Raw genomic sequence first — 25,998 nt, 5'->3', positions numbered from 1 at the left:
TTGTTTTTGAAACTAGAAGTTTGCTTTTGAAAATCGGAGTTTGTTTTTTAACTGAATCGGAGATTGTTTCACTTGAACTTTGGCCCACATGTAGCTACATGTGGTCCACCTTGAAGTAAGGTAAGCGAGTGAGAGTGGACAATTCGATCGTGTGTCAGCATGATACTTTGATTCCTCTACAAAGAAGTATTCAAACTTTCAGAAATCTGATTTTAAACTCGAAAAAAATAACGTACTTTCTTAAATTATCAATGTGTTTAGCACTGCAGTACTAACTTAGCCTGCGTAGCAGGCGCTTCCAGACGAGCGAGGGGTAAGGGCCTTTCATACATTGCCTCTATTTTATTTACCAGCGTAAATTTTACGTGCGTTCGCACGGAAAAATTACGCAACAGTGGAAATCGACCCTAAGACGCTTAGTACAGGTCTGGTCCCAGTTGTTTTAACTGGTGGATGGTGCTATCCAGTAGATGGCGCAATTGGTTTCCCTTATACTTATCCGCAAGGTAGTGATTTATCCGGTGTGTCAATAGCGCAATCCAACGTTTGAACAGTCCCGGAAATTGGACCCGGCCGTGTCCTTCAGCTCTGCAGGCCTCATTACCGACTGAGCAAGTAGTGCCACTTGGTTTTGTAAAAGATTGGAGTGCTCTCTTGACGGAAATCTTCTGTTTTCGATACGGTCCTCAAAATATTGTCTCTGATAACTAACCTTTAACTTCTACGCAATTTGTCACTTATAAAAAAAAAACGTTAAATGCAGCAGTTGACCTAAAAAAAAATAGATCAAATACTTTTTTCTCGTTTTTAATATCAAAGGCAGTCGGTTTGATCGACCATCTGTGCAAAGTCTGTATGAGGCCCACTTTCAAGGCAACTTTGATTTCAAATTTCAAAACAGCCTCCTATTTCAAAGATTTTCAAAACAACAAACTCCGATTTTCAAAATTAACACAACGTACAGCAAACTCAGATTTTCGAAAGAAGACTCGAATTTGTTTCAAACACCGATTTCTCTTAAAAAGCTTCGGTACCCCGGGTGAATACCATTCTAAACTCGTATAAATCAGTTTTGCATAAACTTATTTTACTGCGTAGTATATGAAAGAGGTTAGTTGTTTAATTTTGTCAGTCGTACGATATCGTTATCGCAAAAAAGATTGAATTCTTAAATATATATCCCAAGGCTAGTGTTTGCAACGGAAATCAAGTGGGGCCAAGTTCTGTTTAATGATCAATATTTTGTCCAGTCATGCAGTGTGTTTGAAGAGGTGTTCAGAGGTCATCTGCTGAGCACTGGGTACCCAGGCAAACAACGGCCTCCTCGAAGCCAAACAGACCACTTCCGAGTCCCAAAAACCCCCACTTTCAACCTCGGTTTGATGCAGAAGCCCTGGGGGAACTCGGAAATGGCTTATAATAAGGATTTCAGGGGCACCCAACGTCAATTTTCGGAAAATATCTGTTCGGAAGACGATTTGAGATCTAGAATTTTCGGAACACTTGTTGTAAAATTTCTTGCTTGCCTGCTTCTCCTTAGCCTGCGAAACGCAGACGTATTTCCGGTCATCGCTTCTCTCCCTCCGAAAATGGTTTTCGGAGCGACGACCGGAAATACGTCTGCGCTTCACAGGCTAGCTTCTCCCAAGATTTTCGAAATGAATTGAAAAATGGTATAATTGCCCATTTTTAACGGACTTTTACCCTAAAAAGGTCTCCTAGAATTTTCGGGAGCCTTTCTTCTGGATGAAATTTTCGAAAAGGTGAGTTTTGATCCCTATAATTTTCGGATCACTAGACTTTCAGCTAGGAAATCCGAACAGACGAAAAATGTTAAGGGGATAAAAATATGCCTATATCTACCGTTTAAATACTAAAATACTTTTAACAGTGCTATGTTTAAGTGTTTTTTAACTATATTCTCGTTGGGTGCCCCTAGGATTTGTATGGGAATTTATCATTATTTCGATAAACTGGTTAAAACGCACTTAAACAGTTAGCCTGTTCCAGGCTCCGAGATGGTGGTGGAAAGTCGTTCAGTAATAAGAAATGCGAAAAACGCGCGGGGGCTGGGGAGAGATTTCCCGGCGCCACCGCCCTTCCCCGTCCCCTCTCCCAAGTCGTGCGCGTCTTATTTTCGCTTTGCTCGTTTTAATACGTTCCCAATATAATATCTGAGAGCCTGGCACAGGCTAGTAAACAGTGTACTTCAGATGTCTCTTTGTTGTTTTCTTACTGTTCCCTGCCCTACGAACGTCATTTTGGCCAGTTACATCAAACAACAACCGGAACATCGAAGTGATTACGATTACTGTGATTAGGAAAGCTTGAGAAGTAAATTACTCAAGCTATATGAAATTTTGACCCGTAGACAAAAGGCGTGGATTTCCACTGTCGCGTAGTTTTTACCTCCGTACGAACGTAAATTTTAAGCGCGTAAACAAGATAGTGATAAATTTAAGGAAGGTCGCGGATAAACGTAAAAGAACGTCGCTCAACTTTTACGTTTACGCGAGACCTTTCACTCATTGATAGCGGTAGATATTGACCAAGTTCGATTTTTTCACTTGTCCAGGTTCATAAAAAACGCAAAAAAGAATTTCAGCCCTGGTCAAAACCAACATCGGAGACACTTCACCAAATTAGGTGCGAAGACACACTTTGCTAAATTAACTCGTATTCTATTTCTTATTAAAGCTCGGGAATGTTACTTTTGTAAAAGCCTATTTCTGCTGTCCCCCACTCCCTAAGCAATGCTGATTGTTAATAATGAAAAGACAGGAATGCATAATGTCAACACTGTACCGAGGGGGATTGCCTGCGTCACAGACGCTCTAAACCTTCTGCAGTGACGGATCCAGGGGAGGGGCCCGGGGGGGAGGCTGGGACCCCTTATTTTTAGGCCAGACCGAGGCCCGAAGGGCCGAAAAAATTTGGGGGGGACCAGCGCCCCCACTCCCCTATCTCAGGGTCCGGATGACCGGCCTCCCCTCCTTTCCCGAAGGTCTGGATCCGCCACTGTTCTGTATAGAGCGGGCTATACAAATGGTTTAGAAGAGTGCGGGAGAGTGCGTGTGTAGAAGGCTTAAATGTAATGAACGACCCTAAATGTAATAAAGTCCTAAATGTTATAACATTTTGTCCTAAATGTAGTAAAGTCCTTAATGTAATAACAATTTGCCCTAAATGTAATAAACTCTAAAGTTGCCAATTACAGTAATTACTCGAGTAAGCGCCGCATTTGTGGGGAGTTAATTAGCGCCGCGGCGCTTATTCGTGTAAATACGGTACTAAGCGGTATTACTATTGTATTAAGGACCGCTCTCAAGTAAGCGCCCCATTTTTGTAGGAAAAAGTTACTAACCGCCGGGGTGCTAATTCGCGTAAATTCGGTGATAAATTGCTTGTAAACGACAAAGTAATAGTATTTAAAACGACAAAGTAATAGTATTTTTCTAAAAAAGCAATATTTAAGCAATAGGAAACTTTTTTCCTGTGTTTGCATAGCCTGATATAAACACTCCAGGGGTTGGTCGTATTCGAGACAACGCAAACCCCCGATTTCGCCTCAGGTTTGCTGAACTGTCAAGAATTCCCCCGCCCCTCGAGTGTTTATATGAGGCTATGCAAACACAGGAAAAAAGTTTTCCATTGCTTTTACAAAATATATTCCTCGAGAAAAAAGAAAAATTATTTGTTTAGGTTACTGAATAAAGAGAAATTCTTACCAGTCGAAGTCTTGTACACGAAGCTTAATGTACATGTAATCAGTTCTTGTTTTGCAATAAAGATGCTTTCCAAAAAAAGGTTTTACTCGCTTAAAATGTCAGCTTTAGCGAAAAAAAAATTGGCACAGCATGTTTGTAAAGATTTTCCAAGTTTCATCCGACGAGGGAATGGGTAAGTGAAGTAAAATTGTCGAGTTTTCAACTCAAAAATATTTTTAAATTGGTGCTTGTGTGATTAGCGCGCGAAGAGCAAAACATCTTGACTCCACACATACAAACACATCTCTCGGCCAATCAGAGCGCGCGCGTACTATCTCAGTTATTTATAAACGTTGTTATCAGCTGTGCAGTAGTCTTTAGGGACTGTTTACATGGAGGTGGGGGACCCCAGGTAGGTGAGGTAACATGTGGCGGGTAACCCCACCTATCATGTAAACGTGATCAAATTAAAATGAGAGATTATGAGGACAGGCGGGTTACCCACCAAAGCGGGTTACCTCACCTTCCTGGGGTCCCCCACCTCCATGTAAACAGGCCCTTAGACTTCTTGTTTTTTGTTCTTAATATTTTGGCTGATTAGATCTCTTTTCTAGAGATCCAACGTTGACAGGCAACAGGATCGTCGTCGACGGTTTTTGCAGTAAATTTCTTTAACAAAAATGAAGTATGAAAAAATTTTTTAAGGCTTACAAGTTTTTTTTTTTAATTTGTCCCTTTAACGTCAAGTTACACTTAACAGTTTATTACATTTAGGACAAAATGTTATTATATTTAGGGTCGTTTATTACAGTTAGGCCTTCTACTGCGTGGGCCGGCTGCAACACTAGTTACGAGGGAGAGGGGTTAGGGAAAGAGCGCCATTTTGACGACCTACTGAGTTAGTTGTGTTTTTCACATATGCTGTTTTTTTTAACATAAAATGATGCCGTCAGTTTTTCGCCAACCGCAGGTCACGGCAGGTTGGTTTCACATCGTACGTAAACGGAAGGCGGCCTTTCCTGGAAGCATGAAAGAGCAGGAAAAAATTGGGCGAAGTTAACTCGCTAGAATTAAGGGCGCTTTATCCATTCGACAAAAACTTTCAAAAATTTGGAAACCGCCGAAAATAGTGCAGAAAGTTCTAAGAAAAGTTTCCAGAAATTCCGGTGTTGCATTTCCGAAATGCGCACCATTCCACCGAGGATTCTAAAAACGCCAAGAGCAAAAATGAGTGGAAAGTAAACTTCTGCGAAAAAAAAAAACTAAAATTTGAGTAAACCTCGCGAGGTTGTCCTCTCTTTTGGAATTACTGGAAGTTGCCGAAAGCACCTTAGGTCTAGTCTTCCTAGGCAAAAGAACGGATTTTTGTAGTTGGAGTGGTAATCTTCAACGTTACGTAAGAACCAAGAAAATACAACGAGAATAACCTAGATAGATAGATAGATAGATAGATAGATAGATAGATAGATAGATAGATAGATAGATAGATAGATAGATAGATAGATAGATAGATAGATAGATAGATAGATAGATAGATAGATAGATAGATAGATAGATAGATAGATAGATAGATAGATAGATAGATAGATAGATAGATAGATAGATAGATAGATAGATAGATAGATAGATAGATAGATAGATAGATAGATAGATAGATAGATAGATAGATAGATAGATAGATAGATAGATAGATAGATAGATAGATAGATAGATAGATAGATAGATAGATAGATAGATAGATAGATAGATAGATAGATAGATAGATAGATAGATAGATAGATAGATAGATAGATAGATAGATAGATAGATAGATAGATAGATAGATAGATAGATAGATAGATAGATAGATAAATACTATCGACTTTTCGCTTTTGGCTTGCATCAAAATTCACAGATGAATACGTACAAGTTCATATAATTTTTTCTTGTTCTTATAGATATGTTTTGAAGTCAGGATAAACATAGAAAGTTCTTTTTCTATTTAAATGTTTGAACTTTCTATTTAAATGTTTGAACTCTTTTCACATGCAGTAGTAAACTCGGCAATAATTTGCATTTGGTTTACACCTTCAAAAAGTAATTTGAGCAATTAAAATTTCCGATAAACTCATATGGACAAGAGGGTTGTTGAATTTTACGTTCTTCAGTACGTCCTTTATTTTTTAGAGTTAAAGAACGATTCTAATAGAGAAGACAAGTGTGACGTCATAAAAATTCAAATTTGTGAAATTACGGAATTGATTGACAGATTCAGAAAGAGCAAGATGAAAAAAGCCCCCGTGGCAAAAATCAGCCTGTCAGTGCAAATTGGTGAGAAGATGTAAATGGTCTGATGACCTCACGGAAATCCCTCTTAAATTGGCTTGGATTGTACCGTTAACAATCCTGGCCTATTTTTTAAGGATTTATATGGAGTCAGCGAAGTAACGGTGCTTATATCTCTCCACCAATTTGCGCCAACAGGTGGATATTTTTTATCTTGTTTGTTGTGGATATGCTAACCTTTCTCATAATTTCTCAAATGTAGTTTTTTGTGACGTCATCACTTCTCTTCTCCATTAGCCTTACAGTTCTTCACCCAACAGAAATATAAAAAATAATTCTTGATTTAAACTTGCAATCAAGAATTATTAGTTGGACTACCATCTGCGGTCTTTTCAAGAGAACCGCGGATTTTTCCAAGCTAAAAAGACTATACTAAAAGAACATTCCTGATTGAAACTGTGCTGAAGTGGCCTCTCCGAAGCTTTGTTTAAGTTTGAACGTTATTATTTATTTTCTGGGCAAGTTGGTTCTATCTTCTCGGTCTGAGTATATTGGATGTGATGACCGCTCAATAAATCTTTCACGAAACAAAGCTGAGGAGGATTACCACAGATTCAGCGTTTTAATTGTGTTCCTTCTTTGCGAAACCACTTTGTCTCAAGTTCGTCCAAGCCATCGCGGAGTACCTTCGTCTCTGTCAAAAGTTCCTGCAATTCAGTTTCTACTTGTTTCACGCTCCTCTTTTGGGAAGTACCTGTATGCAATTTCTTCTTGATCATGTCATATTTCTTAGTATCGCGTGAGATGGTCTCCTGGAAAGTGCCAATGGACTGCTGTAGTTTCTCACACGACCTCACAAACTGCCCTTTTTTACACTTCAAGCGCATTTCTTCCTGACAAATGAAAATTTTCAGTTTCGGAATATCGAAGATATTGCGACAATTGACTGGATCGTTAGTCAACCAACGAAAATCATCAACGTCCGCCGTAGATACTAGATTTATGACTGTTTTGAGGTCTGTTTTTTTGCCTCCCAACGGCATCGAGCCCTGCAATGTGGATACTGATTCATTTGGCATTTCAGGCAACAGGGAAGAAATTGAAAACAAATTTTCACTGTCAGACTGTGGCTGAGTGCCGATGGTGCTACTACTGGCACTATTGGTACCAACACTTATATTGTACCTGTGATAACCACCATTGGTACTATTGGAGCCAACACAGTCCTTTTGGAGAACAGAACTCCCAATACTGCTTCTTTCAGTATATTCTACACTGGCGTCATTACAGGCAGTAACATTGTCTTTTTGACTCCCTACACTGGCACCGTGAGAAACTTGGCCCTCCGCAAGATTACTACCAGCAGTACTGGTGTTTACACTGTAGCTTCCATGCTGTGTTTGCATCTGGAGTGAAGCAGAATTTAGACAAGACACACTCGATGTCAGTAGGTTGTTATTCAAAGTTCCACTTCCTACGACAACAGAGGGAAGTTGTTGACAAATGTTCTGAAGAGGCAAGGAGGGATGTCCTATCACGGAGTACAAAGGTGGCTGGTGTACCATATTAGTTACTGGAGGGATGAGAGCCGGATTGCTTACCTGAACATAAGGAACATTAACTGGCAAGAGACAGGAGTCGGCATAGACAGGAATAGCCGTAACATATGGTTGCCGCAGTGGAAGTGGTGGCAGAGATGGAAAAAGAGATTGCTGCAGGCTTTTTACCCCAGGATTGCTTATTTCAGTAGTTGTGTTTGCACCAGGCTGCGAAAACTGTGCGCTTGGTACTTGAGGATGGCTGATGGTCGCAGATGTTTTTGATGGTAAGAGCGATAGCTGTACGCTGGGTAACGCAGGACTGCTAAAGGCAGTATTTGTCATTGGAGTGGAATTTAAAAGCTGAACACTTGATACTCCGGGATTGCCTACTGCAACAGCTGGGTTTGACGAAAATGTTGAAGGTTGTGAGATTGCTACTCCAGGATTGGCGACGGTGGTTGCTTGGCTTGAAGAAAATTGCGAAAGCTCTACGCTTGCTACTCCAGGGTTGCTGACGGCAGCATTTGCAGAAAATGCAGGAAAATGAGATCGTCGGAACTTAGCTATTCTAGAATTGGTGACAGCAGAAGATGGTACAGCAGCCAAAAAACCTGTACTAATGCTGGCTGCTGTTGAAGAATTTCCACCTGATGCTGTAGAAAAAGAAGGTGAAACTTTCCCAGTTGAACTACAAACAGGAGATGATGCAGGCAGGGTTTCCCCAGTGGTACAAACTTGTTCAAGTTGCATACCTACTGGAAGATGCAAAGGTAGTGCGGCAGAGACACTAGAGGGCACATCACCAAAACGCCTTTGTGGATCAAACCTGTACTGATGTACCATGCTTGGATTACTGCGACTTCCAAACCAGACATCTGGAAATGACAACATTTGAGGTCAAAATTTGCAAAGAAAAATAGAATATTTTCGGAGAAAAAAGACAAACTTTTAAAATTGGACCGTTTAAATCGGTTGAACCGATCCTGCCGTTCCATTTGATCATTCCCGATTCCAGCGCTAAAATTTCCGGAAATTTCGGTTCAAAACTAAACGAATAGACCAATTTTGATACATTGAAAATTCCTACTTGGCTGCGAGGCTTGAGGGAATAAAACAAAAGAAATAATCCTGAGGCTCAGCAATGAATAATGCTTTTCTTTTGTTTTATTCCCCCAGGCCTCGAAGCCAAGTATGAATTTTAATATATAGAAATTACTCTATTGGTTTGATTGAGCTAACCTAGGGAGTAAATATGGTCCATGGCCAAGAAAAAAAGGAAGTCCGGCCCAACGTCGACAGGATTTTGTCCAATATTTGTGGTTTAATGGATCTCGCCTAACATCCCTGTTGGGGACTGAGGAGTATTTTTTATTCATGGTTGTGACATGATAAATCTTACTCATTTTGACTGAACTCTCTCTTCACCACACAAATTTCTTCAGGTTTTCTCATGTACAAGCAAAACAACTGTGCTAGTATGGGTGGCTAAAGTTAGTAGAATCACCATAGACAGGGAAGTATACTATTCAGTTTTGAAGAGGTTTATCCTAAACCACTTCAATGGAATGATTCAGCCTTGAGAGGGAGCTGCTCTTTCAGTTTATATTTACCATATTTGTTTCAAATTCTCCTCTGTGTATGTCATTGTTTTAGCTATAATAGGTTCTGTTCAGGCCAAATTATCATTTGTACCTTAAATTAACTAGAAACTGCCCTCTCATTTCTTTCGTATTTTCTTACCTGACTGACGTTTTGCTGCTGTTGTTGATCTCCTGACATACTTCCTCTTTAATCCAACATTCTTCGGCCTGCCACATTTTCGTCCACCTTGCGTTCCAGATTTGGTTTTCTTGCACGGATCTCCAGCCATACAACCAAGACAGCAAGTCAATGCATCAGCACTTCTTTTGGACTTCCTGGCTGGGCAGTTTCCCACCCCAGGAACAAGGGTTTTGTTCAAAGGGTTTATTGTTGCAGAAGGAGGCTGAACAGAATAGCCACCTCCTCCAGGCAATGGGGCGACCATCATGCTTGCAGCATCAAGTTTGGTTACTATCACTCTCAGTTCCCGAAGTTTTGGGGTATTTCTAGTGAAGCATTTCTTGAGTTCATGGCTCACAATTGGGTGTCGTTTTGTCGAAGTGGTGCTGTAAATGTTTTCATCATTTCTTGCTTCAAAAGGTGTGGTTTTACTCACTTCAGTGGTCATTTTAGAAAATATGAAAACTAGCAAAGAAAAAAATAATATTATTAAATTACATAAAGTTACTGCACAGAAAGTTTTTCTACTCATCTTTCCACTTTTCCATTATTCTCAGAAATTTCAGTGAACTTTTATGGTGGGTACTGCCATTTCCAGGGGAACTGTATGGTGAATCAAATGACATTCCAAGTGAAAATGACTTCTAAAGCTGGTTCTGGTTTTGCATGGAATCCAAAATTAAAAAAGCACTTCTTAGAGCATAATTTGGGGCATTCGTCCGACTGCTGGAAATGCATAAAGATGTTGGAGGTCCTGTCCCTAGTCAGATGCTCATGAACACACGACGAAAGATGTCCACATGTTTCACCGTTGTAACAGGCATCACAACCTGCACAATGAAATCTGTAGACAATGCCTGAATGGAGATCAAAACTATAGGGTACAGGATCCTATATGCTGAACATGTGATGGACCTTGAATGAAGAAAAAGCCAATTTGATTTCTACATTGTTGCAAAACCTTTTTAGGAGCTTGCGTAGCCTTTTCTGCGCATCTGAAGAGTAGCGACCTACGTAAGGTAACCTAAAATAATGTGTTCAGTGGCAGATCCAGACCTTCAGATAAGGGGGGGGGGGGCAGTCATGCAGACCCTGAGATAAGGGAGGGCCCGGCCTCCAAAAAACGACCCTGCTAGCCACCCAGGCGGTCATGTTATTGATGGCTGTTAGAGATGTTTCCTGAGAAATTTTCAAGATTCCACTCAATATCGAAAGTTACACATTAAAATGGAACACTGAATCTTGTTCATTTCATTTTTGCTGAACAGTGTTGATACGTAATACTGTCAAATTCTAATTTTATTTCCTTTCAGCAGTCAATTCAATAAAACTTTGACAAGTGTGCTTTTCAAGTAATGATAATGTTTTGCGTCTGAAAACAATAGTCGCAATGGTAAATTACACTTGTAAAAGTTTTACTGAAATAACCGCAGGTGGCACTAGCACCGACACTGCGACATCAGCATGGCCACTCGATCTGTACCTGGCTGTACGTACCAGTGTATATATGTGACTTCAGCTGAAAAAGTTTATCCGAGAAGAAAGTCAACTCACTACATCAAGCATAAAGAAAGTTAGCAACGCAATTTTCCTTGGAATTTTACCCGCGCAACTATCTTTAGAGTACGAAGAATAAAGCTGTTTCAGGGACCGCGGAGGGGGAGGGGCTGGTAGGGCCGCGGCCCCACCACTTTTTTGCGTCCCCGCCCCCACTTTTTGCGCTAAAAAGAAAAATGATTAAAATAACAAAAAGACTTGAAACAAGTTTTTTCCGTCTATATTCTGCTATATTCGCTGTATTTTCTTTAATTTCAAACGCCAGGCATTTTGTGGGGCTCCTGTGCTTTTCGCGGTAATTGCGCCCTGGGGCCGACTTGCCCCTTGATCAAACGCCATGCCTTGGCCACCCCTTCGCTTTGTTCGGCAGCGTGTTTTGTACTTCCAGCTCCGGCAGAGTTTTTTATCAGTTTTATCAAACGAAATGAAGAAAATTACTAGCTTTTTCAAGCCAAACGAAGGGGAGTAGTTGTTTTGAGTTGATTAAAGTTTTATATTTTGTCTTTCTCCTTTCGAATCAATGAAAGATTCGATGGCAAGAAGAATTACATTACTTGAACAGTGAACGGCCATAGTTAGAAATTTTTCAGATCACTTCAGTACAGTATTTTCTATACTAAAATTGTAATCGCGTCTTTTCTTGCATTGAATCTCAACTGACCGTGTATGTTGGTCGTTTATTAGAGTTGTCTGGGACTTCGTCAAAGTCTGTAAGCTCTGCAGAAAAGACGACAACTACTTGCAGTGAAAATGGTGAGTTTGAGTTTGACCAGTAAACATTTCAATATATTGAAAAAATATTGATAAAGTATGCAAAGTCACGCCATAGAAACAAATCAAATACTATGATTTTATTCCTTTTTTCGATTTTCAATGTGAAAAAATTATTTTCAATTGTCAGCCCTCCCACTTTTCACCTTGCTCCGCGGTCCCTGTGTTTGTAGCCTGTGTATAAAAACCGATCGATCAGATCAATCAGTCGACCACAAACGTGTTTGTAAACATGCACGAACCTGTACACAATGTATACAACGTTAAAACGAAACTTTAAGCGACAGGTTACCTTTTTATCAATGAAATAAATAATAAAAATGCATATTTACCATCAATATCTCAGACTCATCAGTTAGCTTGTAGAAATGATCAGAACTGGCGCTCAACGAAGCAGTCTAGGCAACAGCCTTCAGTCCAGGCTTTGTAGGCCAGGTTACCAAATTTCGAAGACCAAAAGTAGCTTTGTCACGCGATATCTTCGAAGTGTATAGCGTTATCGCGTGACAGCTCAAAGCCGAAAAATTTGCTTCCTTTCCCAACAGCAACTTCCTTTTTAGAATATGTTAAATAGATTAACAAATTATCCCGCTTTTTAGTACGAGATTAAGTTTCTCTAATTGTTTTGCTGGGGTAGGATTTTAGAAACCAAAAGACTACTGCAAAGCTGATCAGAACAATGTGCGTTGTTTTTTCATAACAATATTTCGGCTGGCCATACCAGCCTTCTTCAGGTATACAGATGTCCACGGTTTTTACAGTTAATTTAAAATTCCTTTATCATTAGGATGTTAAACCCTTCCAATCCTGACTTGTCCAAACTTATGAGGGCAGAGACCCCTGACTGAAGTCATGCAGAAGAGAAACGCTCTGAGATCCAAACTTATCATAACCTCTGAACCCTATGCGGTTCATTTACCTTTTATAACTTAATAGGATCATAAAAAAGGGGGCCAGTACTGATCGGCGAGAAGCGTGAGATCACATTTCACGAAACACGAGGAAAGCGCGGGTTCTCACTTCGCGGGTGGCCGGAACTTCACCTTCTCTTACTGGTGCTTGCCTTGCCTGTAGCTAGCCTCCCACTCAGCTAGACGTTCTGAGGGTTCGTCACGCGTTCTTGCCCCACCAGTGGGACAGGAACGCGTGACTAACCCCTATAAGAACGTCTGCGTGCATGGGAGGCTAATGAAAAGCTAAAGACTGCAAACCAGTCAGTCTTTTCTCAAAACCTTTTTTGGAGGGGGGATGGGGAGAGCTTCCCGCATGAGGTTCTCGCGTGACACGCGGGAGACTTAAACGCCCCTTGCCTGACTGATTCCACCGGCTGAGACCTACAGAACTTTCTCTTGACAGCTCACGCCTTGTTCGCTTGTGCTTGTGCGTTCTTGATCTGCGCCAAAAATCGGGCTGTTCTGTAGTCTAAAACGTCTGTTTTACAGCTTAACTAAGTGCCCGCGCGTGGTTCGTAATCCAAGGCACGCGCAACAGCACCATTCTGACGTCATGGTGGTCTCTGGCAGGTAGTCTATCCAACTTGTTTTTCCTAAACGATAAATATGGAAATTAGTTCATATTTTTTCCACCGATAACACGGGGCGAAAAACGAATTTATTCTCGGATATTTCTCAGGAGTGCAGAGAATTTTACCTGTGAATTCAGGTATTTTTTGTCTGAACTCATGAACCCAGATTATGACTATTTGTTTAAACTGCTTTTAATTGGGGACTCTGGAGTAGGAAAATCATGTCTCCTGATACGCTTCGCGGACGACACGTTTACAGAGAGCTTTATAAGTACCATAGGAGTTGACTTTAAAATACGTACAATAAACGTCGGCGGAAAAGTGGTAAAGCTACAGATCTGGGATACGGCCGGCCAGGAACGATTCCGAACGCTTACTACGGCGTATTACAGAAGCGCACATGGAATTATAATGGTATATGACGTTAACGAAAAGGAAAGTTATTTGCACATTGATCAATGGCTGGAGGAAGTCGATCGTTATGCATGCGAAGGAGTGAATAAACTGCTTGTCGGTAATAAATGTGACTTGCTAGGAAAGAGGCAGGTTGAATATGATGTGGCGAAAAGCTTCGCGGAAAGACTGCATATTTCGTTCATCGAGACGAGCGCAAAGGACCGAACTAACGTTGACAACGTGTTCTACACTATGGCAGAGGAGTTGAAAGAAAAACTCGGATCACCTCTCGCATCTCCAGACGATTCAGCTGAAACATTAAATTTAAAAGACAGTTCTCCAGTAAAAACCAGTAGCTGGCCGAAATGCTGCAGCTTTTTGTGATGGAATGGACACGTTTTGCTTGAATATCTTAAATCTTTTAAATTCAAATTAGATACTATTGAAACATATAAAACAAATCGAGTGCATAGTAAAATAATTATTGATACTTAAATGCCAGATTTTCTGCAAGATAACACAAAAGGGGCAAGAGGGAAATAAAGGAAATTCAGTGCGTTAGAACATAAAAAATATGTATATTCAGAAACATGGATGATATCGGGGCCTGTGCAGTAATCTCTTCACTAAAATAAATTATTCAGGCAATCAGCATGTATTATTAATAAGATACGGAGTTTTTGTTTGGAGAAAGATATCAATCTCCACGAAATTGCAAAAGCGATTGTTGTATTTTAAAAGTGCAAGGAGCCAAGCAATCTGCTTTCTACACTCCGCGGTTTATTAAGAAAACGAGTTAATGGGATTGAAACTTTGCACACACACACAACACTATTTTGTCAGACTGAGGGACCCAAAAGAACTGGAAAATACAAAAAAGAAGAAACTGGAGAGACTAACACTGCATTTGAGTTTTCATAATCAATATAAAAATGAAGTAGCATCTTAGTTTTAAACGAAATGCAATTTTCTGGCGTATCTCATCGCAAAAAGGAAAACAAAAATGCCAGAAAGTTATATTTTGGTAAAGCCGGGGATCTTAGAGAGAGAGGAATATCTTTACCTGAGTGTTATCAGTAGCTATCTATGGTCGTTCATGAATCTCGACGTCCCCGCAACATCTTTTGTAAGCCGAGTGGAGTGACTGTTCGAAACTCTATTACATCTTTATATAGGATAATAATTTGTAGGATAATATCGAGGGAGATTCCCCGATTAAAATAACGAAGAGGTTGTCCCGTCTCTTGTCTCCTTTGCAGCTACCCAGGGCGGAGTCGAGCAACGCTTCCTCCAGCATAAATTCCTTTCTGATGCATATCAGCCAGAATCAGATGCTGAAAACAAAAATACATACGAGCACAGGCTCCTGATATAAGCTAAGGCAGAAAAAAAATCAAAAACATAACAACACAAATTTCATTCAAAACAGAAACTTCTCCAGGTACTCCCCCATCCCCATTACTTTTGCAATGGTACAACCTCGCCCTACAAGCAGCACAAGTTTCTTTCTTTCATGGCTTTTAGCTAGCGTTTACGGAGTCGTTCGCGTGGCTTGCTTGACTTTTAGGCATGGCTTAATTGGCGTGTCTCCCTCCGATAGGATTTGTAAGCTCGACAATCTGCAAAGGACAGATGTTAGACAATCCAAACCCCCATGCGCTCGCTTTTGCCTGTGATTAAGCGTTCTTTTCGGTCTTTTTGGGTGGGCGAAACTCCCTGCGGGTGGATGCTCCTTTCGATCGCAGGCCGACACGAACTGTGAAGACTTGACAGAAACCGGAAACCGCGTATAAAAAGTCTCTGGCACCCAATAGAAACTCCCCTTGAACCCCTCCCCGCGCAAAAACAAAAGCATGAGCTCACGCTTAACGCACGTTTAACGCACGCGCTCACGAACGCTGCACTCATGCCGCATTTCTTGTGAAGTATGCCAGCAGCCATGTAAACGAAAGGTTTCCACGTCACGTAATGATCACAATCTTCTCATGGGCCAATACTGATCAACAAAGGAATCGTGCATCTCGGCTCCCGAGGAAAGTTAGCAACTTGTTGTTCTTCGTTGGAAATATCTGCTGTGATTTATTGGCTCTAAAGAATGAACAAAGTTGTCGAGCTTGCGAATTCAGACGGCGACTCTGTTCAAGTTCACCTTCATGGTACAGTAAAAGTTTGCATGACACCTAAATCCTGGGTTAAGTTTATGTCGCTTTCTGTTTATAATAGCCTTAAGGGTATTTGTGTTAAAATAAATTTAACCCTGGAAGAAGCCTCCATCTATAATTTTATTATAACATATTAGGCATTATGCTTTGCATGAGTTTTGACGTTCTACATTGCATAGACATCAGTTGTATTTTACCCCGCGTAAACACACAATGAATACAAGTGAATCTCAGTGTTGTGACATGCAATTAAGTAAGTTTATCTTTACATTTCAATTGATACTAAATTTAAGGAATCTTTAGCTTTCTCCACTTTACCTTTCCAGTGTTTGAAACTAGCCGAAAAAAAAAGAAGATCCACACCAGATCGGTGCTTCAATTTGTATGCTTAAGGTTTTTTTTGTGACGCTGTACGCTCCTTTCCCGAGTTTTCCACAAACACATTGCAAGACATTATTTTAGTGTTGGGGCAGCTATAGCAGAAATCTTCAATGATCAAAAAACAATGAGACTCTGCTTGCAGAGAATCAGGGAGAATCTCACCGCGGTAGAAACTTGGTGGGGAGGGGACGGGAACGGGGAGGGGGAAGAGTTTAGTGCTAGCATGTGCATGTTCTGAATTCTGGTGTCAGGGCTCAAAATGTAGAATCTTCTCACCTTGTAACTTTTACATCTGTGGATGGAATTCTGCCATGCTACCTCTTTTGAAGAACTTTTGCATACATGTAAGACAAGACAATATTTTATTTGGGGTCTTATATACCAGTTGGTACATGAAATGCATCAGTCAATTCCAGCTGTGCCCATCCCCCCTCCAGGCTACTGCAGGGCAGTTGCCTGCCTTGTTAGTCCAGGGGGTGGGGCGTTAGCAAATTTTGCACTGCCCAGGGGTCAGGCATTTGCCAACCCTGGGGCCACCCCCGAGCTTTTGACATGGCCGTGGTTCCCTATCCAAACATAACTACGTAGAGGATTTTACTGGAAAGACAAGCAGATTGGCTCATCTGTCCTAGACAGGAAAAAATTGTAGAGGGTTGTAAAGGGGTGTTCTTGATTTTATGCATGCATTTCTTCATTGCCTGTCAAGCCAGAATTACATAGTGAAATCGGGAGCTTGTCGATATGAATCAATGTTTTTTTGGTTATTGAATCAAATTTCTGTTGATATTATTTGAAGAACATCCTTTCATATTTATAAAACTATTCAGAACATATAACTTTACAGCACCTGCACTATTAATATTAATGTCAATAACTTTATAATAATACTTTAACCATAAACTGGCATTGTCATGGCTTGAATTCTTAGAATAGCGCTATTACAAAGGCAGCGTTAATTTTTAACAAAAAATCGCACATTAAAATGCTTAAAATGGCAGGACTCAATTATGTGAATCAATGAAAAATGTTGCAGTGTTGCCCTCTTTTTTTGTCCCCCACCGCTGGGGATTTGACAGCTGAAGAATCCCTGACCCTGGGAATTTGCCATCCAAGGCAAAAAAATGCTAATGCCCGGGTATCAGCTTCGGAGGGGAGGGGGGTTGGTTTTTTTTCGGGGCTAGGCGCAGCTGGAATTGACTGATGCATAATACCATTTATTTCTTATGATTTTGTGAAAGAAATGTTAATAACCATAAAAATCTTGAAAATAGGGAGATTTAGCTGCTCTGCCTACCTTTGCGCAAGTTACTTTTTAGGGGAGTTGAGGTGGTCTTACAGAAGCTCATCAGCGAGGCCCTCTTAGGATGGGTACACATGTTCCTAGTCTGAATTTCAAAACCTGTCTTTTTTCACATTGAGGAGGAAGCAATGTCCCTGTCATCATTTTACCATTGTTTTTCCTCTTGTCTTTGTTGGTGTCACAGTTTGAACCCATCTTTCTGTTGTTTGTCTCCATTTCATTTGTTTTATGTCGCTATTTCAAGGCCATGTCACTTGTCCGAATTTTGAAAGTAACAGGGCCTGGTCAGCCGTCAGCTCCATGCCTGTGCTTACCAGAGCATTTCCTGGCAGCTACTTGCTTTGTTTAGCCTTTGGATTGTGCATTTGCCCCCACCCTTCCCCCCTTTTATTTTTCCTCTGATAAATCAGTGTCATGGGTCGCTGTTTCAGTTGGTGTGGGGGCTCATGGCTGGAAGGCACAGGTGAACCAGCCATGGCGGTGTAACTTTATCTAGGGGCTGGCTTTGTCAAAAATGGAAGCCTCTGGACATTCTGGGTACCCACCTCCACAAGTAGCACAGTTGTTTATGGGCCTTACAGTTCTTTAATGGGGTATTTTGAGGGGGGGGGGGGCACTTGGGTCAATTTTTGCTGGGTATGTGCTGCTCGCCTCTCAGAGCCCCTACCCTATTATAGTCTATTGTATGGCCAATTATAGACCCCATCTTAGTCACTTTTGGGCAAATGTAATTTACTTTGTGCATCTATCTTATAAAGCCCAGCGGTTTAGTCAACCTAAATGATGAACTCACAAATTTCTTCAAACTCCTAGAAACAAAAATTTCTTAACCCAAAATACTGAAAATGGCGACCCTATTTTAGTAAGTAGCAAAAATAATGTAAGCCCATTATGGTCAATCCAGTCATGAAAATGTGAGCCCATCCAGCAGCACATCCTCATTAGCCTATTACTACAGTGTGTAGGAGGTACTTAAACCTTCCCCGGGGGTATTGCTGAGTGTAAAATGTTTGTGCAACAATTTTTTCTTCCCTACAGGGGCAACTTTAACATCATGGAAGTGCAAAGGCCAGGAAATGTTGTTTGTGAGGTAATTATAAACTTTTAAAATATGAATTTCCACAACTTATTCTTTTATTAAATACCCAAATAATATTATTTATTTTTCTATTATAAAACAGTGAGAAGGCTATCCTTGATGGAACAAAGGCGATAAGAGGAGGGATACCATTAGTATTTCGTAAGTAGAGAGTCTGTAACCCACCATATTTTTTTGCTTATAAGGCACGGCATTTTCTCAACAAAAGTCTGCTTGATATCTCTAAATCTGTTGTAATTTTGGGTTGTGTCTTATAACCGAGTACATACTGTAGCCTCAATTAACTCTTTTTTATGAATAATTTGTATAGGTAATAGCACGATTTGTAGTGATATTTGGCATAAATACCACGCATGATATTTCAAAATTGTTTTTATGCATAATTTCACCAGCCATTAGGCGAGTGAAATTTGAGACAATTTTGAAATATCACGAGTGGTATTTATGCCAAATATCACGTACAAATCATGTTATTAATTGTTTATACTACAACCTGTAGAAGGTTTGTAATTTTCACATGTAGGTATTTCAAATTAAGGTGAAATACCACTGCTCTAAGCCAATTAAATTGCAGAAATTATTCTCATGTAGTAGTATAACCCTTGGAATCCCATTTTTGGAACTGGCCATTTTTCATATCAAAATTCTTTTCCCTTCTCTAGCCAAACAGTCTAACTTCGACTTTACTAAACTAATTTCCATTTGCTGCTGGACTTCCTAAGCTTTGCATCATGCAATAAGATCAGTATTATTTAATAATATGTATTTATTCTGTCTACACAGCCAAGTTTGGCCCATGGGAACTGGGTCCACAGCATGGCTTTGCAAGAATAAGTCAGTGGAAAGTTGCCGAGGAACCTAAGGTTTGTAGCAAAATTGAAAAAAGTCACCTACTAACAATTACATGGCTGCTTGAGTAGAAGAATAATTTACTTTTCCATATAATGCCCATGTTGGGTTGACCATTTCGCCTAAGTTACAAACATACAGTTGACTACTGATAACTCAAACCCTCGCTAACTTGAACCTCATGCTAATTTGAACCAAAATCGATTTCCCCTGGATTTCCTTCATACATTTAAGTACTGTAATTTTACCCTCAGTAACTCGAACCTCCCACTAACTCAAAGTAATTTTTGTTTCCCTGAGACCATTTCCATATAATTTTACCGTCGATAACTCGAACCATGTTTTGAGCACTTAAAAAGTTGGGGGAAAGACAGTGTTCTGTCATCCAAAACATTGATTTTCAATTTCCCATTGATGTGTTGTAGGCATATAGTTTACTAGTGGAGGCTGATGTTGTTTGTCACAAATCTAATGTGAAACAGCTTTAATCCTCAAAAACAGTAAAACGCAGGCTCTTTTAAGACTTTTACGTTACATTCTGATTTATAATCTAGAAGTATTTTTCAATGTTCACTTAACATTACTACAATTAAATCTGATTAAAATGTTCACTGTAAAGTAAAAACTGGTTTTTCCCTTACTTCCGGCTAGTTGCTTCGAGCTCCTGATAAGTCGATCTCCCAATAACTTTTGATTTCCCTTGAAGGTTTGAGTTATCGGAAGTCGACCGTATTATGGCGTATTTGATATTGATTTTTCTCTAAACATTTCAAGAGCGAGTGTAAGTGAACAACTTCTTAAGGCTGTTGATCATCATTAAGCAGCTTCCTTTAAACTGCTGGTCACCTTCAGTTACTACAACGTAAGCACGATAAGTTTTGGATAAAATTGTCGGTGTATTTTAAATCTAATTGAAAATAACTATTATTCCCTCTCGCCCACCCACATACATTGTATACTATCCACATACACCCAATAACTGAAGTTTTATTCCAAAAGCCCCTGACCCACTTTCTCGTCCTGCTTGCACAGAAATGCTAGTATTATTGTGTACTGGTACTTATTAAATACCTGACTTTCTTTATCATGATCAAGGAAGAGAATGGTGAAACAAGTGCAGTATTTGTTTTGGAAGACAATGAGAACACACAGAAGATGTGGAGTTATAGATTTAAGCTGCTGTATGAGGTCACTGTGGGAAAACATAACTTAAAAATGACAATAACTGCAGAAAATAAAGGTACATTACTATTTCTAGATGCTTTTCACAACAGTCATGTTTAAGTTGTTTGTTCAGTAAACAAATTCTAGTCTTATTGGTTAATTTTTCCTCCATAATTTTGGAAATTCATGGGGTGGATTTATTTTGCTTAATGATTTTTAGAAATACCCCTCTTCCTTGGCATTTTCAATATTAATTATGCTTCATGTTATGTTGATGGGGGTCCAGGGATGGGGAAGGATTTACTGATTCCGTCCAAAAATTACTTTTTGCTTACTCCCTGTGAGGTGTAAGGCACTAAGATATCAATCAAGCTCAAGCTTTTTTGTTTGTTTCACAGATGAGAAGCCCTTTGAGTTTACCACGCTTTTGCACACATATTTTAGAGTTCCAGATGTTACAAAAACAACAGTTTCTGGATTGACTGGGTTAACTTATGTAGACAAGGTACACGTATACTGGTTTATTTTTGCAAGGCATCCAAAACTTTTGTGATTTTTAGAGACTGCTTGAATTTTATTCAAGAAAAAAAAGATGTGATAATGTGAAACTCTTCAGCCTTCTTGATCTCCTGCATGTCACTCTGCCACATTGACAAGACATACTCCCCTTCTTCTTCTTCTCTCAGGATCCTCTATGCATCCAGGTGTTGTCTTATCCTTCTGTCTCTGTCCTTAGCGTGCCAGGCTCTGTGTCCACAAATGTTGCAGATGACTGTCACTTCTCCTCTGCAGCTCCCCTAGCTGTCTGCCACTGGGAGCACATCCACTGGACTGGGATTTTTGGCCAGTTCTAGCTCGTGTTGTACTCCTAACAAAGGAATTCAAACTGAATAAAAAGCTTTGATGCTACTTTGCTCCTAAAAATACTTCAATGGTATAATTTAACTGGTAAATTTCTAACAGTTTATCTGTTGGTTTCAGATGTTGCATCATGATTACCGTATTTATTCAATTAACCACTCAACCTCGAATTAGCACCCGTCTCGAATAAGCACCCATCCTGTAGGGACGGAAAGTTAATAAGTACCCAGCCTCGACTAAGTGCATAACGTAGAAATTGACTACAGTAGGTACCTGTACTACTAAGAGACTTCCCTGAGGACTGAGTTCTAAAATAACCTTTCAATAGACATTTAAAATTCTGATCTGGCACTTCTTCACATTTTGTAATATTATTATTTACTGTTTTGTTGAAAATAATGAAAATTAAATAAGTGCCCAGCCTCAAACAAGTGCCCACCTTGAATAAGTGCCCACTCTCAAGGCCCAAATATTTCATAAGCGCCCAAGGTGCCTAATCGAATAAATATGGTATTTTTCTCCTTTCTTTTCCATAGGTTCTTGGTGGGAAAACATACACTGAGAATGCTGATCCTGTAATAGTCAAGAGCTACACGGACAGGTATGTAATTTTTAGCTTTTGCTATTTTCTTAGAAAATAATTTTAATGAAGTGATGATGAATAAATTATTATTCATTTAGTAAATAAATATGTGTCTTTTCTTAGGGTTTATGAAAATTCTCCTAGTGAACATAAGATAACAAATGTTGGATCTGAAAATTGTGACATTATTCTTTGGAAAGAGAATTTACCAGACACAGGTAAAGCACTTTATCTAACCGTTTATTTATTTATTTTTTTCTTCACCATAGTGACTCAATCATGAATGCATGGTGATGGGTGATTATAAAAAGGACAGAACTGTGCCTTACTGAACTGGCCTTCTCAAACTCATTAATAATTCATTAAGAAAATACAAAGGAAATTAATGTTTAATGAGTGTTTGGAAATCGGATGAAACACTGCTTAGTATTTGCATCCTTAATTTCTCCTTCAAAAATGATTTTGTTTGAGAAGAAATATCAAAAATTCGACACAGTGTTTCATCACCAGATGAAACACCTCGAAGTTCGTCAAAAATACTCTGCTGCGCGTCGTATTTTCAACTCTCTTCTCGGTGTTTCATCTGGTGATGAAACACTGCATCTCATGTTTGATATATTACATGAAAGATAACACAAACCCAAGAGGGTTCTCCGGATTTAAAATGATGATGGAAAAAGGGCCAAAATCAAAACCCATCAAAAAAAACCCTTGGGCTTCCTGCAATAAATGGTCCCAAAAAAGGTTCCCCTGCCCCGCCTCCAAAAAAAAAATCCATACCAGATTTAAAAAAATTTTCCATAAAGAATTGAGTGAGGATAACACTGTACCATCTGAATTTATCTTTTTCTCATCTGGTAATCTAGAATTATGAGGCCAGCTTGTAGGACTTGTAAGTTGTAAGAAAAATTGCCTAGTGAATCTACAGGGCCCAAGTAAATGTTTTACTCTTTTGTTTCTTTTAGTTGTTTGGAATCCTTGGGCTCACAAGGCCATGACAATGTCTGATTTTGGAGATGAAGAGGTCTGTACATTGCATATTGCTTTTATGTATTTCTACTAGTAATATCTTAAGGAGCAACATGTATATGCACACAGCTAAACACTTTGGAAGGATAATTAATGTCTCTAACTAAAAATGAAATGCATTAGGATGTCCCAGCTAATATTCAAAGAAAAAGCTACATAACGTGTTGTTATAGCTGAAGCTGGTGCCTTCGATTCATTAGTAGTCTAAACTCCATTCTGGCGGGAATAATTAAATTTCCTACACCCCATTAGCCTGCTCCAGGCATTCAGATTGTGGGGAAGGCCCAAAGAGATGCCAGCAGGAGAAACAGCTGGGGGCTGAGGTAGTGGGTGAGAGCAAAGGAATTCTCGTTCTCCTCGTTGTTAGTTTTTTCCCTCTTGCTGACTTCACGCTGCACTCCGCCGCTAAGTAGGGAAATTGTGGAGAAGCTGATAAATGGCGTGTACGAACAAAGAAGATCAAACATTCTAGCTTTCATGAAGCTCTACCTAAGACAGCATGTACAGACCATTATCAAATTTTTTGCAGTGACCTATACAATCACACTCAAAGAAAGTTTATCTCTTTTTGTTATAGTATCCACAAATGCTGTGTGTAGAAGCAGGCTATGTTAGCAAGCCATTCCTTCTGGAGCCAGGAAGGAAATATGAAGCCCAACAAACGTTTTCATGCGTCTGTCATAGTTAGAAATTTGAATTCTTGATAAAAATAGGTTGAACGATGTTAAAAACTTTTAAATTTGTCAATATCACAACCTGTAATTAGAAGTAAAGGTTAAAATGATAGAAACAAACCTTATTAAATAAGAATAAATTACAATCACGACCAATCAGTACATATGATGGTACACTGCAATAAAATTAAAAGTTAAACTATTCACTGATAATCATTATAAAAATTATTAGATGTATTAGTGGCTTGTCCGTATGTTGCATGTTACTTTTACAAACATTCGTCTAGAGCACAAATTATAACATTTTTCCCAATTAAGTAAGTACTAAGTACTTTAATCTACTCTAAAGTAGGTATGTAACTAGACTTCAAAACAGTCCGTATTTTTGCATATTTAAGTACGTGCGAGCAGTCCAACAATTTCTTTACTGATTTTGAGAAAAAAACCAACTGTTTTGCAGCCTAGTATGTAACTATCTCAGATGGTTTTTATTTCCTTGTTATAAGCATTATTTATGTTATTATTTTGTTTATGAGTTATATATTGTAGGAACATTTCATGCCTCTTAAGCAGCGTTATGTTGCTAAGGGGCTTATTTCACTTACAGGGACGTGTACTTTAGTTAGCGGGCTTTATGTCCAGTATTTATGTCTATTAACTAGTTTTTAACCACTGTTTAAATTAAAAAATATTTCAAAGTTAGTAAATACATTATTGACTGGGAAAAACAGATAATAACCATTATAATGATTGCAACTCTGGACGTGGTATTACAAAGTTAGTCAACAATACATGTGGTGGACAAAGTTTCAGGTTAGTTTTCCCAGTTTAATGACCCTGAATGGAACCTGTTTCACTCAGTTTCCTAACTCTAATCACTAAACTTGAGTGGCGTAGTCCGTATGGGTATTCCATGGGACTAGTTCAACATGGACTGGGCTTCCACCACCAACAATACAATAAAATATTGATAAATTTTTAAATCATCAGTCAGTCATTAGTTTTAGTCTACAAAATGTGGTCATCTCTCAATGAACTCCCTGCTGCCACAGACAGAAAATAACAAAGGTGGTGTCTATATATGATTGACAAACAGTAGAATATTCTGATGATGTAAATCACTTTTCTATGAGGATGCATCAAATAAGTGCCCAGGTGCTTATTTAAGTTTGGCAGCAAAAGAGTTCTGGCACTTATTCAAAGGAAGGCGCTTAATTGAGTTTTCCTTTAAAATAAATGAACTGTCACTTTATTTTGGCTAAATCTTCAAAGGAACAAACTACAACTGCATTTTAACATCTATGTAAATGAAATGACTTGACAGAAAATAATAGACTGTTCTCCTTCCTGTACTGATGAACAGGGGTTTTTGTTCTCCTACTGTTAAAGAAAGTGAGGAGGAGGAGGAGGAGAGGCCCCGCCTATTTGAAAAGGGGTGCTTATTTACTAATCATCCAGTTGGCCAATGAAGTGCCGGGGGTACAGATACTAATCTGTAATCTGGAAGAGCAGCTTTTTAGTCAAGAGTGATGGGACATACAGTACCTGGAGAAAAACTTCTCAGAGCTAGCCTGCGAGCAAGCTTTCTGGGGCGCTCTGGCCGTGGGGCAAGAAAAGGAAGGAGACATTGCAAGGTTCTACGTCTCTAGAGTTTGAATAGCTGCATTGAAAAAGTTGATGCGAAATGCTCATTGGCAGAGATGGCATTAGAAATGACGTGATTACCCTTGGCACGTGTTTTTCAATGTTTGTTTACATTCACGCTTGTTTCCACTTTGCGCTGATTGGCAGAAATCTGACAGCTCAGTCGACAGTGAGCCACAGGCACGTATCCATATCCACTCTAGTACCCAGGACTCCACAGGGAATATTGGCAACAGAGCATGAACTGTAAAGTGCACAAAATTTGCGTCTAGAATTATGGCCGAATCAACCCAGAAAATTAAAGAAAAATGCAAAGAGCAAATTTGACTCCTCAGCGGGTAGGAGAGAGAGCCTGGGAATGAGGTTGCCATCTTGAATACAGTATTCACAATAAAAAACTGGGCTCGATCTTGTTACGTCATTGGATAAAAAAATAACCGGAGTTAGTGTCCACACAATTCTGGATGCATAGCATAATCTATTCAAAAATTTCCATTCTGGAAAACGGATTGAAAATTTGCAGATTTGTATGCCGGATTCACCAGATAAGTGTGAACAGAAGCTGTATCAGGAAAGAAAAAGTTGTGGATTCAAAAATATCCGGATATGTGTGGACGGGACCTAAGCTGTAATAAGTTGTATCACAAGCTAGAGGTGAGAATATTTTGCATGTTACCAGCTCTGACTGTGGCAAAGGCAACTACCGTAACATGAACTAATCCATTTTTG

General features: G+C 39.5%; 3 protein-coding genes across 3 annotated transcripts; 2 read left to right on the top strand and 1 right to left on the bottom strand.

Annotated features, from left to right (window-relative positions):
• Window positions 1–5,714: 5,714 nt before the first annotated feature.
• On the bottom strand, window positions 5,715–12,020 carry LOC140938602 (uncharacterized). Its single transcript, XM_073388098.1, has 3 exons — window positions 11,935–12,020; window positions 9,254–9,739; window positions 5,715–8,388 (listed from the first exon to the last, which is right to left on the bottom strand). Exons 2-3 carry the CDS (start codon window positions 9,720–9,722, stop codon window positions 6,587–6,589), a joined length of 2,271 nt encoding a protein of 756 aa, XP_073244199.1. The 5' UTR covers window positions 9,723–9,739; window positions 11,935–12,020; the 3' UTR covers window positions 5,715–6,586.
• A 1,104-nt stretch (window positions 12,021–13,124) lies between these two features.
• LOC140938579 (ras-related protein ORAB-1-like) lies at window positions 13,125–14,175 on the top strand. The gene has a single exon (XM_073388071.1). The coding sequence runs from the start codon at window positions 13,284–13,286 to the stop codon at window positions 13,905–13,907; it is 624 nt and encodes a 207-aa protein (XP_073244172.1). The 5' UTR covers window positions 13,125–13,283; the 3' UTR covers window positions 13,908–14,175.
• Window positions 14,176–15,489: 1,314 nt separating this feature from the next.
• On the top strand, window positions 15,490–23,953 carry LOC140936960 (uncharacterized). Its single transcript, XM_073386473.1, has 10 exons — window positions 15,490–15,679; window positions 18,405–18,456; window positions 18,548–18,606; window positions 19,249–19,328; window positions 20,410–20,554; window positions 20,877–20,983; window positions 21,876–21,940; window positions 22,046–22,140; window positions 22,888–22,946; window positions 23,529–23,953. Exons 1-10 carry the CDS (start codon window positions 15,619–15,621, stop codon window positions 23,637–23,639), a joined length of 834 nt encoding a protein of 277 aa, XP_073242574.1. The 5' UTR covers window positions 15,490–15,618; the 3' UTR covers window positions 23,640–23,953.
• Window positions 23,954–25,998: the final 2,045 nt, after the last annotated feature.

The sequence above is a fragment of the Porites lutea genome, chromosome 5, assembly GCF_958299795.1.
Source record: "Porites lutea chromosome 5, jaPorLute2.1, whole genome shotgun sequence".
Lineage (NCBI taxonomy): Eukaryota > Metazoa > Cnidaria > Anthozoa > Scleractinia > Poritidae > Porites > Porites lutea.
This window is presented reverse-complemented; position numbering and strand designations above follow the sequence as displayed.